The sequence below is a fragment of the Capra hircus genome, chromosome 13, assembly GCF_001704415.2.
Source record: "Capra hircus breed San Clemente chromosome 13, ASM170441v1, whole genome shotgun sequence".
Lineage (NCBI taxonomy): Eukaryota > Metazoa > Chordata > Mammalia > Artiodactyla > Bovidae > Capra > Capra hircus.
The window spans coordinates 53,496,629-53,516,719 of NC_030820.1; the positions used below are offsets into that span (position 1 = coordinate 53,496,629).

Consider the following 20,091-nt stretch of genomic DNA (forward strand, 5'->3'; position numbering starts at 1 on the left):
AGGGCTGGTGGCCAGGGGCCAGCGTGTGCACATGGGTGTTTGCATGTGTGTGGCGTTTGTGCCTCTGTGTGTGTGTGTGTACCCATGCCGGTGGCGTGCACGGCTTCTGAGCCTGCAGGCTCTCTCTCCCATCCCAGCCAGCCTGGGGCCGGGACTCGGCCATTTTGTGAGAAGAGGCATTTTGGGATGGGAGTGAGGGGTGGATTCTGGGAAACCATCTCCGACCAACTGAGGGCCCACCTAGAACAGGCGCAGTGTGCTGTGCCTGTGAGTGTGTGCTCTGTATGGACCCTCCGTGGGAGGGAGAGAAGACCCTGGGAGGCAAGTGCCCAGCTGCTGAGGAGTGGATGTCTTGGGGGTCACCACGGCCCTGGAGACCTCCTGGGCACTGTCCCCAGAGGCTTCCCTGGCACCGCATCAGCCCTGCCGACCCTGGGGAGGTGGCTCCACCCTGGTAATCCCCTTGGGCGGACGTGCCCAGGTGTGCTCCTCACCCTTGGAAGAGCCCCGTCTTCTCTCCTGCTGGGCTGGGGCTCAAGGGGGTCCTGGGGGCCGGCTCTGGCCGGCAGGTCCTGGCCTGAGGTGACCTCTGATCCATGGACACAGCCCACGGTGCCCTCACTCCTGTTTGACCTACAGTGGGGCTACTGGAGGGTTTTCTGTGCTTTGACACTAAGGTCCCAGCTGGCAGGGCTTCCCAGGGCCCCTCTATTGGCCCCTCCATGCCCAGCCTGAAGCAGCCAGCCGTCTGTGCTTCCTGCTTCCAAAGCTGTAGGGATAGTGTGTGGGGCTGGGGTCCAGGCAGCCACTCCCAGGGTGGGGTCTCTGTTGCCTCCTTCTCAAGTGTCCCTAAGTCAGGACAAGTGAGCCTGCAGCGCATGGGGGCTCCGAGGCAGTAGAGGGGCCCAGCTGCCCCTGCCCCAAGGCACTGTGGAGGTGAACTGTGTGGGGCCTCCCCTCACCTGGCCTCGGGATACTCCCTGAACAGCGACATCTCTGTCCTCTCTCGTTCATCAGCCATCACCCAGTCCCTGAGCATGGAATCCACCACTGTCCCTAGGCCCCGCCCATCCTTGGGGCCCAGGCCATCAGTCTCAGGAGACCTTTTCTGCCCTCATTCCGGTCCCCGAGGGTGTGGCCTCCCCTGTGCACACTGCCAGCCTCCCCCCACGCCCCCAGCAGGGACCGACACTCCTCAGTTTGGTTTGTTGATTCATTAATTAAGCCAGTTCAAGCCCCTCCTGCGCTGGGCCTGGGGGAGCCATAGGGGCAGGGAGCATTGTGGTGGGGTGGACAGCGTTGCCTTCCTAGGCCACCTTTTGCCACCAAAGCCTGGCTTCTGGAAGGCAGGGGTGTGCCGGACCCTCTGAGCATCAGAGGAGGGGAAGGAGGCGGCTGCCTTGTGGCCCCCCCGGCTTGGTGGGCATCAGGCCAGGTCCCGTCCCCCTTTCTCCCACCCTTTGTGGAAGGGGCTGTCTCTTTGAGCTATGGCCATCACTGCCTCTGCCTGGGAGCAGCCCCAGAAACACTTCTGAAGGCAGGAGGCTTCCCTGAGTACGGAGGGATCTCAGACCAGGCGGAGGGCGGGCCGCCTCTCCCAGCCCCGAGGTCCCTTCCTCTGCTTGGGCTGGAGGGAGAGCGGTCCCTGGGCCGGCTGACCCCTCCCCACATGACTCCTTCCCCTGGGCGGGCAGGCTGGTGTTGTGGGGAATCTGCTTGAGGCCTGAGTTAGGAGGAGAGGGGAACCACACATCTTGTGGGCCTGCAGTCTGCCGGTCTCAGGTTTTTCTCATTTTGTGGCCCCATTTTCACTGGTGAGGAGACTGAGGCAAGGGGTAGAATTCTGGAGTTGCCCCACTCACGCCAGAAGGGGTCTCTGCCCAGAGCTGGGGTGCAGATTGGCTAACTTCCAACGTCCGAAAGCCACTAGGAGTTGCCAAATGAAATGGTGTTTAAAATAGGCAGATGGAGAATGCTGGCGATGCAGGACAGGGACTGACCCCTGGAGACCAGGGCTTATCTGACTAGTTCACTGCTGTGAGTTGCCTTCTCTTGGGCTGGTACACCGAGCCCCCTCTATCCTCAGATGGCGTCAGCTAGACCTCCGGAGGCCTGCGACAGTTTGGGCCTGTGGCTGGGGGCAGTGGGATGAGGGTCTGGGACCTTGGGGCCATATACTCGTCTCCTGCATGGCCTTGGATAACCCAGTTGGCTCCACATCTGGTCACGTGCAGGCTGCCTGCTGCCCCTTCTCATCCGTATGTCCTCAGTAGGCAAGGCTGGACCCCACGGGCTGGTCACTCTTCTCCTCGCCCTGATTGCCTTTGGGGATGAGTTTGGGCCCAGGGCGAGTGACCAGGGCTTTGCTTTGAGAGGAGGCTGGAGTCTGAATGGCCATGTCCTCAGCTTCTTCCAGCTGCCAGACTACCCCACCGTCCTGGGGAGGAAGTGACTATTGATTGGAGAGTTGGAGAATCTTATGGAAATTTCCCCAAAGGTGAGAAGGTGGGAGGATTGTGGTTTCCAGGGAGACCAGGGCTTGGCAGATTGTCTCTGGCCGCCTGTCTGGAGACCTCAGGCCTCCTTGTAGGATTTCCCTCCCACAACCATGAAATGTTTTTTAATCATGGTGTCTAATTACACTGGGCCGTGATGCCCCACAGACAGTCTGTGTCTTCGAGGTAACAGTCAGTTGAAAGCTCTGTTCTTGACAGTTTCACAGATCAGAACAAAGAAAGACCTCTGTTTTGTTAGAAATCAGTACAAGTCAAACTTCACAACTTGGCTTTGTGGAGATTCTTGTGGCAGGAGGGGACCCTTGAATGGGTACCGCACCTGAAAACGCCTCACCCTGGAGTGTCTGTAGAAGGACCGGGTCATTTCTGAGAGCATAGACTGAGTTCAGCAGTGGAGGGAGTGTCTGAGGGGGTGTCTTACCCCGTTTGTTTGAGTCAGTCAATGAATGTTCAGACTCTGTTAATCCCAGCGCTCCGGCTAAGCAGAGGCCGCTTCTGCTCCTGGGTGTTGCTCACATTACCTTCTGAGTACCCCTCTAGTGAGCCCACCAGGCTGCCCCTATCCTTGGGAGTGGGGTTCTGAACCTACTGGAGAAGGAACAGTGTCCAGGGGACCAGGGGTACTCTGGGCCTTTCATGGGAGGTGCTGAGGGCCGGGGAGGTGGAGGAAACCATGGGGAGGGCTGAGCCTCCATACCAAGGCGTGTGAGGAGGACAGGGAGTGGGGCAGGGGGCAGGTCACTGGAAGCTGCTGCCCTTCCAGGGGTGAAGAGTGTAAGGGACATTGGTCTGTGCCCAATACCTCGTTACTACAATCTGTGCTGCTGGGTCACCTGGTAGGCGGGTCACTGAAAACATTCTTGAGTATAAATGCAGGCTCTTTCCTGGGTGGGCACATGCATTAGTACCAGATGTCACCTCGTCGTCCCCACACCCCTCTTAGGCGCAGCTTGAGGTTATAACCAGTGATGGTTCAGAGGACATGTGTGGGTGAAAGTGGGTGGGCAGTGGGGGTGGGGGCTCCAGGCGAGCCTGGTAGGGATCCTGCCCCTACAGCTGCTCCTGGAGCAGGGCCCTGTGTGTCTGTGTCTGTGACATGGGGACACGGTTCTGGGCTTGTCTCCTGTGAATCACTCAACACAGCGCCTGGCGTGTGTGATGGTCACGGGGTCCTGGCTGCATCATGAGTTGCTCTGCAGGAGGAATTCCGGGCAGATGGAGGTGGGCACGTCTGGGACAGCACTCTGAGCCGTCCGCCCTTAGCCGCCCTTAGCCCAGTCCAGCATGTTCTCAGTCCCATTGGCCAGGGGCTGGTCTGGACAGGGGTTCAGGGCTGCTATGAACATGGCTGCATGATTAGACCCAGGGCCCAGGCTGACGCTGCGTGTTTGTCCAGGCGAACTGGCCATTCCCTAGAGGACCTCACTTGTTCTGCCGCTGCCCAGGTGCTGGGGGAGGTCTTCCTTTCATCACTAAGTGGTCCTAGCACCTGGTACCTCCAAGCGAGGAAGCCACATGGTTTTGGTTTGAAAAGCACCACGGTGGACAGGTTGTAGCCACGGACCTCAGACCATAAAGGGGACTTCAGGTTTCCTTGTGGGCTATGTGGTGATGAGCTGCTGTATGGTAACTTAGAGCCCACCTTCAGCTGGCACTGCCCCAGGTGCCCAGCTGTGCTTTCTGACAGCTCTGTAGCCCCAGGAAACAGGCCTCACCTGTGCCCTCCTGGCTGCAGCCCACCCGGCCAGCAAGGCTGCGCCAGTTTGGTGAGAGCTGAGGTGGGAAGAAGAGGGGCCTGCAGTCCCACATTGTCCCCTGGGGACTCCGCCTTCCACGTTGGGGAGGGTTTGACAAAGCTTCCCCCCTCCCTCCACTTTTGTGGGGTGCCATTGCCCAGTGAATGTTCTCACTTCCCTGAGAGCTGGTGGGGTGATGGTGAGCCCCGAGACCTCTCTTGATGACGTGGGTGTGTGCGGGAGGGCTCTGGGGCAGAGAGATGACTATTTCTAAAGGCTGTCTGATCCTCGCACGTGAATCAGGGCAGCCTTGGAGAGAGTTGGAGGCAGGTGGTCCGGGGGCTGTTTTGCACATAAATGGTCTGGAGTTAGAGGCTGAAGTCTGTTGTTTGAAGTTGGCGGCACCAAGCTTTCCATTTATCCAGGAGGAAGCCGGGTTGGGGACACATGGGTCTCCAGCCCCTGGATAGGTCGGCTGTGGGACCCTTGATCCTCCTGAGGGGTTGCTGCAGATCCGCAGCCCACATCCCCCAATTTGCTCTGAGTTTGGGTGGCTTCCTCCGCAGCCCAGTCAGAGCCTGTGGGGGTGGCAGGCCCCAGAGTTCCTGGTTGTGAAGGCCTGGGTGTGGGAAGTGTGTGTTCTATCATGGAAAGGGGTTCCCCTGGGAACAGGCAGGATGGTGCCCGTTGGAGGGAGAACAGGGCTTTTTCAGGTGTCATGACACTGGGGTGCAAGCCCAGGTGAGCCTGTCTCATGAACAGATCCAAGGCCACGTACTGGTGAGTGGGGCCACCAGCACTCAGCCAGGCAGGTGATGGGCAGGGCCCTTGGCTTCTCTAGCAGGTCCAAGGACATGCTGAGACCCCTCGTTTGGGGAAGGTCTGCCTGTGAGGGGACTCTCACTTCTCCTTGGCCACCAGCTGCCCAGAGTCTTGGTCCCACTGCCCAGCACCTGGGATTGGCCAAAGGAAGGGGACACCAGACAGGCAGGCCTTTCCCAGCAGCTCCTTGTAGAGGCCATGGTGGCTTCATTCAGTTGAAATGGGAGGTTGGGTGTGTTCCAGCTTCCATCCCTGAGTCTGACCTTCACCCTCAGGATGTACTCAGATCTGAGTGTTCTTAGGCTCTGCCTGCTGTCTTGAATACAATTAGTTCTTTAATTTTTTTGGATTACCTGGAATAATTTTGTAACTGTGCAGAACATGTTTGCTCCAGAAAGTCCTATGAGGAGTTGTTGGAAACTGTCCTCAGCGATCCCTTGGCCATCTGCAGTGGTGGCAGATCTCAGCTCCCAGGCTGTTCGTGGCAGTCTGCTGCGTGCGGCCCCTACCCAGGCCCCTTCCTCCTCTAGGTCCTGTCTGGCCCCCTTCCCTCCTTGGAGCCTCAGTCTTGGCCCAGCTAGAGAGCTTAGAACTCTTGAGTTTGCTTTTCCATTTGACGCTTGGAAAAATACTTGAAGGGTTTGTCTGAGGAAAAAGGCCAGTTTCTCCTGGGATCCCAGGCTTTGGGGGAGGAAGTGGGGTCATGGGGGGTGTGGAAGTTGGGGGAGCCTGGGCAAGCACCTGGCGATCTGTTTCTGTTCCTGCAAGCAGGGCCCTGAAGGACTGGCACTCCTGCTGGGCCATATCCACGGGGGAGACGGAGCCTTGATGTAGGATGTACTGGCAGTACTGGGACGGCCTTCCAGCCAGTCTGATGCAGGGTTTCTGACTTTCACTGGAGGAACAAGAAGTGGGAGCGTTTAGAGCTCAGCCTCTGGTTGTGGGGGGGAGGGGGTTAGGGTCGGGATGGGAGGCTGGGTCCTGTGTGACTGGAGGGCCGGACAGGGCACTGGCCATGGTCCTGATCAGGAACCCTTGGCCGTTTCTCCCTGTGAACTCCGTGCAGGACCGTGGAGAGTGAGGGCTTTGTCCACGAGTGGCTGTCACGGGGAAGGGGCTCCTGAGGCAGACGCATGGCCACCCTTTGTCTGGACCACTTGCTTCTGTCTCCAGATTCAGCTGTTTGTGCTTAGAGGGCTCTTTCCTCCTTGGTTAACGTTCTCCAAATGGTTCTCTCCAATCTGCAGTTTAATTAGCTGAGAGCTGAATTAATATCTTCTGGATGAAAACCCAGTGTTTCAGGCCATGCAGTGGGCAGACAGCACCGCGTGGTCTGAGAGAGGGGGCTGGTGGCCTCTTAGAGAAACACTTGGTTATGGTGCATTATCCTTTCTGATTCTGAATACTGCACACGTCTGCTGTAGGAGACGGAGAAGATGCAGAAAACCCGAGGAGGCGCGTTTGTCATTCCTGATCTGTTTCCGAGCATCTGTGTTTCTCAAAGGAGATCAGATTCAGACTCTGTCACCCTCCTCCACGCTGACCGTGCGCAGTGGGGATTTACCCGTGGAGTCAGACAAGCCTCAATTGGGCAAATGTTGGACTTTGTCTCTGTCATCAAGGCTCCCCATCTCTCCGGAGCGGGGGAAAACGTGGCCCTGTCCCTGATCCCTTACCCTGCGCCTTGGTGGCTCTGGGTGCTGGCCTGGGGAGGGGCCCTGGGGTCAGGACCAGGACTGGCCCAGGAGGGGGCTTGTTAAAGTGAGGTCCTGCCCGAGGGTGAGCCCTCTGTTGCTGGAGGCATGAAGTGAAGGCTGAGAGGACACTGGGGGTGTCTGTAAAGGACCAGTGAGCTGAGAGCTGTGGGAGTGTGGTGGGGGGACCAGCCTGAGAGCTGCTTGGAGGGTCTCCAGGAAGAGTCTGGGGGAGCAAGCCTGGCCATCTCGTCAACCTGGGGGCAGTGGGCGGGGGGTGACTCTGTGAGAGATCCTGAGTCAGGAGAACACTGGGTGGGGTGACCTGAGCCCCGAGTGGCTCCTGTGCTCACAAAGGGGATGTTGGATACCTGGGGTGTAGTCCAAACTGACCCCCTCATTGGGGGAGCCCCTCTCCCCCAAAAGCTGGTGGCTGCCCTGTGTTCTGAGCCCAGTAACCTGTCCACTGCAGTGTGCTCTTGGGGGACCCCTCCCCATCCCACTCCTGCCCAGGCTTCCACGTGGTCGGGCTGTGGGACCTGTAGGGGCCAGAGTCAGCCATGCTGACTGCCTGATCAGGGCAGTTCCCCAAAGGTGCCTGTGTTGGGGGAGTGTGTGTCAGGCCTGGGGGCACACCTCCAGATGGGGCCTACAGAGTGAGCCGGGCCTAGGGGAGTCCGGGCCTTACGAGGACAGAACTCAGTGAAGACTATGGAAGAAAACACACCTGGAGGGGACCCTCTCCCACGACTGGGGAAATCAACCAGCTAGTGGCTGCCTGCTCCCTGCGAGTGGGTGCTGAGGCTTCTCTAGGGGAGGTTGGGGCCCTTCTTGCCCCCAGAGGCCTCAGACCAGTGTCTTTCCTCTAAGGATGGGTCAGGTTCCCTGCTGGCAGGGGTGCGGGAAGCAGTGTGTGGGAAGGGGTGGGCTGTCTGAGACTTTCTCAGAGGGAAGCTGAGGCCCAGGTGAGAAGGCTGGCTCGGGCACAAGCACGTGGATGGGGCTTCACCTGCTTCTTCAGAGCCTGACAACCTGCCCGTCTTTCTTCTGTAATCGAGGTGAAACTCACAGAATGTACAATTAGTCACTCCAGAGTGGCCAATTTGGGGGTGTTTTTTGGGTTCACAGTGAGGGGCAGCCACCAGCTGTCTCTGGTCTTGGGACATGTTTGTCCCCGTCTAAGACACCCAAGCCCATCCAGTCTGTCTCCCCACCTCCAGCCCCTGGGGCCGTAGCTCCTGTTCTGGACATTTCTTGGGAGCAGATCACATACTGTGTGAGTTTTGCATCTGCCTTCCTTCACTGAGTGTCATGTGTTAAGGTTCATCCAGGTTGTGACCTGGGTCAGTGCTTTGCTCCCCTTAAAGGCCAAGCATGTTCCACTGCAGAGGGGCCAGCTGCCCACTGTGCATCTGCTGATGACCTGTGGGGCGTCCCCCTCAGTTTGGGGTGTCTGGAGCTGCTGTGAACACTTGAGTTCATGGCTCTGTGTGAACACATGCAAACATTTCCTGTGTTTTTAATGAATGCGTTTGCCGCCTGTGAACTCATGTGTGGCCAGGCTCCATGGGGTGTGCCGTACTCTCCTGGTCCCATGACCCCCACCCTCTGCCTTCAGAAGCCTCTGGGTCCATTGGGCCTCTGTCTGTGGCCCCTTCTTGCCTCCTTGCTCCCAAACTGGCGGGTCTGCACTATCGAGCCTTGTCTGATGGAGGCTGTGGGCTAGAGCTGACCTTGCTCTTTGTCAGGATGTGGGTCCACCCCGTGTGCGGGTTCTGGCTGCACACTGAGGGAACGGATGAGCAGAGCAGGTGAGGAGAGCCAGCACCAGGATGATCGGGGGCGCCAGGAGAGAAACTGGAGGGAGGTGGGAGCCTCTTACAGAAGGTGACGCTGAGCACGGCACCTGGGCATGAGGAGGGGGTAGCCCTGCACTGGGCATGCAGCAGAGAGTGCCAGGCAGTGGAGGAAAGCGTGCAAAGGCCCTGGAGCAGGGGAGCTGGCAGGAGGAGATGGGCACTCCTCCAGGTGTCTTGGTGGGGTGTCGGGTGCTGGGAATGGGGAACAGAGAGGTGGGTTGCAGTCAGGACACATTGGATGAAGAGTCTGGTGGAGCAGGCCTGACATGGGGTCTTGGCAGGGAGGACCCCTGATGGGGGCTGTGAGCCTGGTGGGCACTGTTGTGTCTAAGGAGGCTGGGGATGATGAGGGGACCCATCCATGTGTGCAGGCTGGCGGCGGGTGGAGTCTGATGGGGGATGGAGGGGAAATTCCAAGGCCGTCTAGTGGTTAGGATTGAAAGCTTCCACTGCAAGGGGCACGGGTTCAACCCCTACGCAGGGAACTAAGATCCTGCATGCTGTGTAGCTAAAATAAACACACAAACATAAAATACCCCAAAACCTGTTTGATGTGGGATGGAGAAGGGCACTCAGGTGGGCCTTTGTCTAGTGCTGGGTCTGGATGCGGACAGGTGACTAGTGGAGAGTAGTCCCGTGTGGAGCGGCCATTTTGGAGACGAGATGGGGGGGCTGGGGAAGTGGCCTCCATGGGTGCTGAGCCAGTGGCTTTCCTGCCAAGGCCCCAGGGGTCTTCCTGTCTGGCCTGGCCCCAGGGGACAGCCCTTCCTGTAGCTCCCGGAGCCTCTGGGGCTTCACCACAGATGTCTACTCTTTTGGGGGTACTGGGGGGGTCCCTTGGAATCTGGGGCTTCTGACTGGTACATGGTCAAGGGACAATGCTTGGGAAGGGTAGGACCGGACGTTCACCAGATTCACCCTGTGGCTGAGGCTTTGGAGGACAAGGGCCATCCGAGGTACTGGCCAGTGGAGCATAAGGGGTCCCCCGAGCATGCCTTCCTGCGTGTTGGGAGAGAGAGGGCTGGATGTGGGGGTTGCTGTGGATGTGGAGAGACCTCTGGTCCAGCAGGGAGCAGGGGAAGGCGTTGGGGGCCAGGACAAGGGAGGCCAAGGTCATTTGTAGAGGCCTTGAATGCTGAGTCTGAAGCCAGACCTTCCCAGGGTCTGAGATTCCTGGGTCGGGGCCTGTCAGCTGATTGAGCTCATGCTGTTTGCCAGGCTCCCAGTGCCCACCTCCTTCACCCCCATGACCTTAGGCTCAGGTGGTGCTTCCAAGTGCCTTCTGTTCTCCTGGGCTGCAGTGGGCTGGGCGCTGCCCCATTGGTGGCCCGGGCTCCACGGAAGAGGTCTGCGTGGAACCTCCTGCTCCCTCCAACCCTGGCAGGATGACGAGTGGTTCCCTGCATCTGCTTTGCACCTTGAACAGCTGTCAGGAATCCAGGCTTCCTGTCGCTCCCAGAGATTGGACGTGGCAGTGGATCCTGGAGGCAGAGCAGTTTATTAGGCAGTGAAATTAGATTCCAGGCTGCGGCGCCGGCTGCAGTCCTGAAGGACGAGGCAGCAGGAGGTTCCCCAGGGACCTCACACTGGTGGCTCCCCCTCCCCTGCCCTCTCCTGGCTCCTGGATCACCCGGCCCCCATAGAGGCCCAGTCTTAACAGAATGGACGATTCTGGGGACCCCACCAGTGGAAGGGGAGCTCAGGCTTGGCCCCCACGGCTGCAGTGAGCAGCTTCACAGCCTCTGTGCTCCCTCTGTGCTCTCATCTGTAAAATGGACTCACACCTTCCTTGTCTGTCAGTTGTTGAGTGCCTGGAGCATAGCAGACATGCTGTGGATTCCAGCCTGGGGGTGGGGCTCAATGTCAGTGACCCCTTCCCACTCTCCTCTCCCAGCTCTGGGGCCTGGGGGCGAGCAAATGAGCGATAGCAACACAACTATTTTTCCTCCCAACCCTGCTGCTTCCTCCCAACCCTGCCACCTGCTTATGAGAGGGTTATCTCATTAGGGGCTTCCCAGGGGGTGCTTGTGGTAAAGAACCCGCCTGCCAGTGCAGGAGACATAAGAGACGCAGGTTCGATCCCTGGGTCAGGAAGACCCCCTGGAGGAGGGCATGGCAACCCACTCTGGTATTCTTGCCTGGAGAATCCCATGGACAGAGGAGCCTGGCGAGCTGTAGTCCATGGGGTCACACAGGGTCAGACATGATTGAGCACGTACGCCTATCTCATTAAATATGTAGAAAGAGGTGAGTAATCCCAGCTACCTTTTGACTCAGTCTTTGGAGACGGGGGAGTCTGGGTTTCGGGGACAACCTTGGTGGGGGGGCAACCTTGGGTCTCTTCTGTTGCTTCGGATCCTGCAGGGCTGGGGCCAACCCCACCCCCAAGCCCCACTGTGGCTGCTGGTAGACTGGGTGCTCTGGGTGGTGCAGGCCCGGCCGTGCACCTGGGCTGTGGTGGTTTTGGCTGATGCTCACTCTCCGGGTGGTGAGCAAGGTCCGCTTTGCCTGCCTGCCCCGCCCCTTGCCTGACCCCCATCACAGCCTCTGGAGTCTGGGGCTGGGGACCAACTGCTCAAGATGCTTGTCTCCATGGCAACTCCTGCCGGGGAAGCATCCTGACATTGAATTCATTATCATAATTAGCCACCACGTACTGCCTTTGTGGACACCTCCTGCCACCGCTCCTTTCTTTCCCTCCAGCCTGGATAGTTCCTGGGCTGGAGGGCGTGAGGACTCTCCTCCAGGGCTTGGGGCCTTGGTCAGGTGGCAAGGAGAGGTGCAGGATGGTGCTGGGCATTAAGCTGAACCTTGCAGCAGACGGGCTGGTCTCCCAGTGTGCGGGGGGTGGGGTGGACCCGCTCGCCAGTCTGTCTGGGAGGAAGCAGACTCTGGGGCCTGGGGGTCAATGCCCAGGACACAGCTGGCCTCCCAGGGCCCCGGTGTTGTTGGCGGTGTCTGCCCTGCACCTCTGCAACTCCTCTCCTGAGGAGCAGTGGGGCAGAGGGAGTTCTGAGACACAGCTGCCAGCTCTGAGGAGTCTGCCGAAGGCCAGAACCCAGGTCATGAAGGCCTGGCTCAGATTCCCCAGCATCTCCAGGATGCCCCGGTGCCCAGGGCCCCAGCATAACTGCAGTGGGCACCTTGTGATGGCCACAGGGCTAGGGGTAGTCACCCGTGTTGTCCTTTGGGAGGGCGGCACCTGCATCTGAGCTAGCCCCCGACCCCCACCAGCTCCAGTGGGGGGCCAGGCCCCATTGAAGTGCCCCTTGTCACCAAGGATGCTGTGTCTGAAACCAGGAGGCCAGAGGCAAAGCCCCCTCCTGGGCTTGTGGGGCCTCTGCCTCCCTGTCTCTAGATGGGCATGGGCGATGGAAGTCTCAGGTGCCAGGCTGCAGCTGGGTGCTGGGTGGGGATGACCACCAGTCCCTGAGGTGCCCGCAGACAGGAGAGGCCTGGAGTAAGTGCTCCCATCAGCCAGCTGCCTGCGAGTGGCCGAGGACTGTGGGGGCATCATTGCACTTTGGAGGTGTCCCTCTAGATCTGTGGGGACCCCACCTGGACCTGGCAGCATTGTGTAAGGGGTGCTTGCTCCCTGGGGGCGTCTGCTGCCCTCCTCTGCTTCCTCCTTGTTGCTGAGTGGGCGTGCCAGCCTTTTTCCAAGCGTCCGTCCCGCTGCCTCCCCTGCACCCCCTGGTGGTGCCATCTGTGGCCATCTGTCCCAAAACATCAGAAACAAAACTGGGAGTGTGGCTGGCACTTCCTGGGGGAGGGGAGAAGAACTCTGTGAGGTTCCCACCTTGGGCTGCAGGTTTGTCTCCTGAGCTGCTGGTGGGGCTCCTGACAGCCTGGCCTCTGTCTGCTAGGAAGAGGGGGACATTCTGGAATGTTCTGAGGTGCTGGCAGAGCCACCTCTAGGAAGCCAGAGTGCTGGCCTTTTCTTTGTTCTCTAGAGGAGTGTTCTTTTGCAGCACAAGGAGCTGGCGTTCGTGGGTGCGGCCCTGGGCCCTGCCTCCCCGACAGACAAGGATGACGTCAGGCGCCCTGGGGACCCTGATCTCTAGTCTGGTCAGACTCGCCCTCTGCCGGGTCCCAGACTCACTGTCCACCCCTTACCCCCTCCAGGGCCACCCCACTTACTCTTTCCTCTGTTAGGAACACCTTCCCTTCTCTGTTGGCCCCACCAGCTCTTCACCCTGCAGTGTGACGGACACCTCCCCAGGGAAGCCCACTGGGTTGTGTGTCCCCTAGCTCCCAAGTCCCGGTACTGAGCTGAACTGGGTTCCAGTGCCCCTTCTCAGGTGGGTGACCCACCTCAGTCTCTCCTACCACCCAGGCCTTGCTTGGCATCCTGACCCACTGCCCTGGGATCTCATCCAACCCTGGCAGACCCTCTCTGGGCATGTGGGCGCCTTCTCACCAGCAGAGTTGAGGGCCGAGATTTGTGGATATAAGGCACATGAGACATCTGGACATTTTTGTCCCTGGGCTCAGCTAATTGAATAAATTGGCTAATGAGCAAAGGAAATTAATTGCGGTTTTGAAATGTGACCGTTTCCCCGCATGCCTTTTGTCTGTGCCAGCGGCCTTCAGATAGAGCTGGGGGTGATGATGGAGCCAGGGACACGGATGGGGCCAGGGACGATGATGGAGCTGTCTTCAGGGGGCCGTGCTCCGAGGAGGGGCTGGGTCAGCCCTGTGAGGGAGGTGGCCTATGTCTCTCTGGGCCTTGTTGCCAGACCTCTTCCGGGCACGTGGGCAGGACCACCAGAGGTGACCCTGGATCTGGCTGAGGCTCAGTAGGCCTTGGCGCTAAGCACCCCCCGGTGATTCTGGCCAGACTGGGCAGGCCGGGCCCACGTCACCGTCACCGTGGCCAGGCTGAGTTTGGACCATGTGGTGTTGGCTCTGAGGGTCTCATTCCCCACCCCACCTCTGCCACCAAGGAAGCCAGTGGTCTCGATGCCCGGGGAAGGTGGAGCTGGGTGCATGCGGTTTCCCAGGTGGTGATAAAGTGGGAGAGCACCTCAGGAACCCTAGACCCCCATCAGCAGCCCTCAGGGTCTCTGCTCCCTGGGATCCCAGCCCCACCCTGTCCCCTTTGGCTGGACGCCTGCTGCCCAGCAGTTCCTGGTTCTGGAAACTGACCAGTTCTCTGTGCCCCCTCCCAACACTGCCTGCAGGTGTGTTCTGGTGGTCAAGGATGCTGGACCGCATGGGTGAAGCCGCTGTGAACTAGGGGACAGGCAGTGTTTGCCTGTGAGCCTAGCAAGGACAGTTGTGGGCAGGGATGGGGGACTGTGCCTGGGGTGCCTTGCTTGGGGGTGGGCTGTGGCACTTGCCCAGTGACCCAGGAGACAGTGCCCCTTGTCTGCTCCGAGAGCTTTGGGAGGAGACAAGGGACACGTGGTGGGTGTCCTGGAGAGCAGATGAGGCTGGTCATCGCCATGGAGCCCTGGGGGGCGGGTGTCCCCTGCTCTGGGTGCCTGGCCTGGCTGACCGCCTTCTGCTCGGTCCCCAGGTTCCTGCTGGTCTTCTCCTGCCTTGTGCTGTCCGTGTTCTCCACCATCAAGGAGTACGAGAAGAGCTCTGAGGGCGCACTCTACATCCTGGTGGGTCCCGCAGGATGGCACGGAGGGCCCGATGGCACTTGAGGCCGCGGGCGGCAGCCTGTCCTTGATCCCGTTGGTCTGACCTTCCAGGTCCCCCATTGGCAGGGACCCCCACCCTCCTGGCACCCACTGTTCTTCTTGGTAGCCCTTCGGTTCCTCCCAGCCTCCCCTCCTGACGTTGGTGTTACTGCAGCTTCCTCAGTTTCCACCGGCCCCTCCCCACACACCCCAGCACCCCGTTCCCGGCCTGTTTCCCACCCTGTGTCATCACAGCGCCTGACAGCCCCGCCCCCACTGGCCCTTTGCCCTTTCCCACCTTCCGTTCTCACTGGAGCCTGCAGGCTCGGGGGGCCCCCTCCGCCTCGGAGTGTGGGGTGTTTCCTGGCAGGTGTGGGTGTGGGGTGGGGGTTGTGAAGCTCACAGCACTCCTGTGACGGGTAGGGGTGGGCGCCATGGCAACTGCAGGGTAATTTCTGTGTTGCTATTGGTGATGGGAGGCAGGGCTGCAGGGAGGCTGATCCTGCATCCAGATGCACCTCTAGGGGGTCCTCCTCCCCCCTGCCCTGTGTCCTGGAGCTGCCCCAGGCCTGAGAGCACCCCCCCCCCCACTTCGCAGTTACCTGAGACCCTCCATCAGCTCTGCCCTCTGTGCCCTGCACGCACACCAGCTACACAGGATGCCAGCTACACAGGATGGGGGCCCCACACCAGCTACACAGGACGGGAACCCCACATGCATGAGAGCTACACAGGATGAGACCCCGCACTCATACTGGCTACACAGAACAGGGCCCCACACCAGCTACACAGGACGGGACCCCGCATTCATGGTGGCTACGCAGGACAGGGACCCCACACCCACACTGGCTACATAGGTCCATACATGCACGCCACCTACAGAGGATGGGGGCCCCACACCAGCTACACAAGACAGCCCTCCACCCACTCTAGTGGCTCAGCTGCAGTGTTGCCCGTAGGAAATCGTGACCATCGTGGTGTTCGGTGTGGAGTACTTCGTGCGGATCTGGGCTGCGGGTTGCTGTTGTCGGTACCGCGGCTGGAGAGGGCGGCTCAAGTTTGCCCGGAAGCCCTTCTGCGTCATTGGTGAGGCCCAGTGGGGGTAGGTGGGCAGGCACAAATGTAGGACCAGCTCTTTCTGGAAGTTTCTTCCCACCTGCCCTCTTGGCATCAGAGCCCGTGGTTGATGCAGCCTGAGTGCAGGGCAATGAGGTGCTGGGTGGCTGTGCCTAGGGAAGGGTTGGGCTGGGTGGACTGTGGAACCAGGCCATGCTGGCACTTTGTGTGCGTCCGTCTGTCCATCCTCCTGGAGCCCTGGTGGGGGCCGCCCTTCTACAGCAGAGGGCCTGCCCCCCAGCTCCGCCATCTCCCGCAGACATCATGGTGCTCATCGCGTCCATCGCCGTGCTGGCTGCCGGTTCCCAGGGCAACGTGTTCGCCACATCGGCGCTCCGGAGCCTGCGCTTCCTGCAGATCCTGCGCATGATCCGAATGGACCGGCGGGGCGGCACCTGGAAGCTGCTGGGCTCCGTGGTCTATGCGCACAGCAAGGTGAGGGCGCCAGGCCAGGGTGGGGAGGGCTGGCCAGGCATGACATAGCCCCTCGTTTCCTCTGGGCGTCTTCCCATGACTTGACCCTTGACCTTGTCTCCCCAGCTTTTCTGCCAGGCCTGGTCCACTTGGGTCCCACCCAGAACCAGCTGGCTCCGTGGTGGGGGGTACTGGATTAGTGCCCATCCCCCAGTCACCTGCCCATTAAGCTGAGGCTTGTGGTGGCCACTGGCTGTGGGACCTGCGAGGTGGCTGCAGTCTCAGGTCCTTCCCAATCCCCACCTGTGTTCCCAGGAGCTCCACAAGCCCAGATCCCACCCTGCCAGGCTGTGCGGAGAGGCTGTCCTGCTGGTGGGTGGGCTTATTGGCCCCCAGCCTTCTCCCCACTGTCCTTCCTGTCTGAGGCCCCGAGGCTGGGCCTTGGTTGATAAGACAAAGAGGGAGTCTCCCTCAGCCTCAGGGAAGTTTGGGTAGGGCCCCAGCAGACCCAACATTCTCCAGCCTGCCTGCCTAACAGCCGTTTAGGACCACTCCCTTCCTGGGTGGATGCGGCTCTGGGCCATCCCTGCCTGCCATCCTCTAGGGGTAAGGATGTACACAGGTGTGGGACCACCCAGGGCTGGGGCTGGGGCTGGAAAACCAGCTGCCTCTCCTGTCTGGCCAGGCTTGGGGCTCCCGGGGACTCTGCAGCTGGCTCTTGGGAGGCGTACCTGCCCCGGAAGCCCAGGGGACCCAGAGCTCAGTGAACCTCGAGCCAGATGGGGCCCCGTGCTCCTGGGCAGGTTGGGCTGGGTGCCAATTTGGTGGCTGTGACGTGGCCATCTCTTTCAGGAGTTGGTCACTGCCTGGTACATCGGCTTCCTCTGCCTCATCCTTGCCTCATTTCTGGTGTACTTGGCGGAGAAGGGGGAGAATGATCACTTTGATACCTACGCGGACGCACTCTGGTGGGGCCTGGTGAGTGTCTGGCCTCTGGGGCCAAGGAGAAGGGCCTTCAGCAAGGATGTGCTTGCCGGGCATGCCCTGCCTGGGGTCCCTCCTGCCCATGGTCTGAGATCCCCCCACCCCTCCCCATGGTGTGCCCCTGACTGCCCAGGCCTGGGCAGCAGACCCTCAGTTCTCCTGCCTGACTTGGCTGGAGACATCTCTCTGGGGCCACCGGCTGGCTGCTTCTGACCAGAATGCCACATGGAGGTGGCGTCCCAGGTGGGCCGTGATGGGAGATGCACTGGTCTATGTGGGGTGGCAAGAAGCCTGGCCCTTGGAGCCTGTGCCCAGTCATGGCCAGTCACTTTCCTTCTCTGCTGACCAACCTGTGTGATCTCTGTGGTGGAGGGGAAGGGGCGGTGCTGCCTGTCATGTTGATGGAGGAGAGTTTGAAAAAGGGGAACTAGACCCCCTGACTCAGCCTCCCAGGCTACTCCTGACGAGAGGGACTCCACCCAGAGCTGGTGAACTTCTGGCCCATGCTCACGGCCACCTACCTCCTGGGCCCCTTGAGGGCCCCTCTCCTGTCACGGTGCAATGGCCTCTCCCAAGAAAAGGCTTCCTGGGCTGCCCTCCGGAGGGCCCCGCAGACCTTGACCCCAATTGCTCGAGCCAGGGCCTCCGTCTGGCTCCTTCTTGTCTGTTTCCATGGACGCCCCCAGGTGGGAGCCAGAGTGCCTCTCCTTTGTGAGCTCTTCTGGGGGTGCTGGACACTTAGACAGGCAACCCCTTCTGTGTATTCCCCATCTACACCGGGGGTTTCCTCTGTGAACTTTATTTTTATTTTAGTGTTTCATCGTTGGCTGTGTTTCTTGGTGTGTAGGGGTCTTAGTTCCCAGACCAGAGACTGAACCCGGGCCCTCGGCACTTTCATTGCCGAGTCTTGACCAAGAGACCTCCAGGGAAGTCCCTTCTCTGTGAACTAAAGACTTTAAAGGTTCCCTCTGCTCTGTGATGGGATGAGATTGGCTCCGCCCCATCATTCTTGGGAACCATTCCACCTGAGATCCCCTTGTCCTTCTGTGTGGGCTGGTGGTCCTTGGAGCGGCTTCATGGGCACTGGGGGAGTCCCCCCACCACCTCGCTGTCAAGCCGGCCTCCCAAATGCTGGCCGTGAACACTGGCCTTGAACACTGGCCTTGAATGCTGGCCCCGAGGGCCGAGCCCCCAGCAATCCCCCCACACCCCCAAGTCTGCCCTTGTTTGGGGAGTACATGACCTTCTGAGGGAGAAGTTCGTGAGACCCTGTGTGTGGAGGTGCCCCAATTCCATGCCCCATCTGGCAGCTGAGCCCCTCCCTCTCTGGCCTCAGCTCACAAGGCCCCCCTCCAAAGGCCCCCAGATGACCCCTGAGCGTCCTCAGAGGGTCCCTTGGCCCTGTCATCTCTCAGGGTCCAGCTTTGTCGGAGCCTCCTGGCTGCCCATCCGGCTGGAGGTCAGCCCTCCTGGGTGAACCTGCCCTGCCCAATTCAGGTGTAAAATGAGAGTGGAGGCTGAACACCCTGTCCCCCCACCCCCTGTTGGAGAGTTTCATTTTGCTTCTTCAGCGGGGAAGGGTGGCTGGGGGTGACCCCGGCCTCATGGGCCCCATGTGGGTAGCATGGGGCAGGGGTCTGTCCAGCTGCTCTGAGGCCTCGGAGAGGGCCCTGGCTCCTGCCAGGTCTGGCTGAGGATGGGCTGTCTGTTCACAGATCACCCTGACAACCATTGGCTATGGGGACAAGTACCCCCAGACCTGGAACGGGAGGCTCCTGGCAGCGACCTTCACCCTCATCGGTGTCTCCTTCTTCGCTCTTCCTGCCGTGAGTCCTGCCCTTCCTGCCTTTGCTGGGGACGGAGTCTGGCCTCCTCAGTGACCACTGCTCTCCTTGGGGTCACAAGGGGCAGGGCAGGGTCCCCCTCTCACTGCATCTGTGGGTCCCCAGCGCCTCCTAGCTCTGGGATTGACCAGTTGGGTGCCTGTGGCCAGGAGCGGTGCTGTGGGTGACACGTCTCTGGCAGGTCTCCTGCAGAAGGCATGGGGGCCCTGTTAGCCCTCCACCTGCAGCTGTGCAGGGCGTGGGGGAGCTGGTGCTGCTGTCGGGTGGTCTTCTCTGAGACTCTGGGCCTCACACCCCACTCATTGTAGTGTAGACAGAATGGGAAGGACGGTAACCTTTGTGCCCAGATGTGTTCAGAGTGGGCCCTGCCAGGCTCCTGTGAGGATGAAGCCCCTCAGTCTGTCTCCTGGTGACTAGGGGCTGGGGGTGGGGGCGAGAAGGGGGAGCCAGGAGTGTGCAGGCAAGGTGGCGGGGGCTCTGGTCCCCGGGTGCTATCTGACCCTAGTGACTTGCAGGGCATTTTGGGGTCTGGCTTTGCCCTGAAAGTTCAAGAGCAGCACCGTCAGAAGCACTTTGAGAAGAGGCGGAACCCCGCAGCAGGTCTGATCCAGGTGCGTCCAGATAGCCCCCATGTGGGCCCCACATGGACCCATGGGACCCCTGGCCTGGGCCCATGGTGTTGGAGCGAAGCCCCACTGCATGTTTGTCTCCTGTCGGGGAATTCAAGTCTGTGCTGAGAACCGCTTAGTTGCTTGCAGTGGCCCGGCACCTATGGCACAGGTAGCATCAAGGCCAGCAGTCTATAGGCCCTGGGCCAGGCTGTCACTGGTGCCCCCGAGCTGTCCCCTCACAGCTCCGACACTGCCTTGCACTTGCGGGATCGGTTTCAGTGACCCCCATGCAGGTAGGTGGCAGAGCCATGTCCATGCTGCCCAGCTTGCACCACCCACCTGAAAGTGCGGGCCGGGCACAGGCTGCCTGAGAGGCTGAGGCTCCTGCAGCCCTTCCCAAGTACCGGGGATCCAGTGGACCTTTGGCACTGACTGGCCTTTACTACAGGCTGGGCACTGGCCTGGTCCCTCACATGGCTTTCTTTTTTAAAGATGTTTTCTTGCCCAGGCTGCAGCCTACTTTTGTGTGTATATGTATACCTGTCTTTCTCTGTGAGAACTGCAAATGACTGCTTCTTTTAAATGCAAAAGAGTGTAAAGAAGAACAAAAATGCCCACCCCCCACTGACAATAGTCCCACCCACTATTGACACCAAAGTCAGAGCACTCCCAGTGGTTACAATGTTAGGGAAGGAGCACGGCCTGAACAGACAGCACTTCCCTGCAACCCCCTCCTCTCTGAGAAGCTCCGAGTTACTGGGGGAGGGCTGGAGATGGGGAGGAATTAGGGAAGGGCCCCAAACACTGGGGGCTCCATGAGGCCACACACGCCCAGCACTGAACGCAGGCTCAGAAGTGACTGGAG

At 60.1% G+C, this 20,091-nt stretch overlaps 1 protein-coding gene across 9 annotated transcripts in view; it reads left to right on the plus strand.

The window, feature by feature from the left end:
- Positions 1-20,091, plus strand: part of KCNQ2 (potassium voltage-gated channel subfamily Q member 2) — a 48,410-nt gene that overhangs the window by 1,408 nt on the left and 26,911 nt on the right. For all 9 annotated transcript variants that reach the window (XM_018057536.1, XM_018057541.1, XM_018057537.1 and 6 more), the window contains exons 2-7: positions 14,149-14,239; positions 15,217-15,343; positions 15,633-15,808; positions 16,640-16,765; positions 18,487-18,597; positions 19,131-19,226. In XM_018057536.1, the coding sequence (XP_017913025.1) occupies positions 14,149-14,239; positions 15,217-15,343; positions 15,633-15,808; positions 16,640-16,765; positions 18,487-18,597; positions 19,131-19,226 (727 nt within the window). The remainder of the gene's footprint in view (positions 1-14,148; positions 14,240-15,216; positions 15,344-15,632; positions 15,809-16,639; positions 16,766-18,486; positions 18,598-19,130; positions 19,227-20,091) is intronic.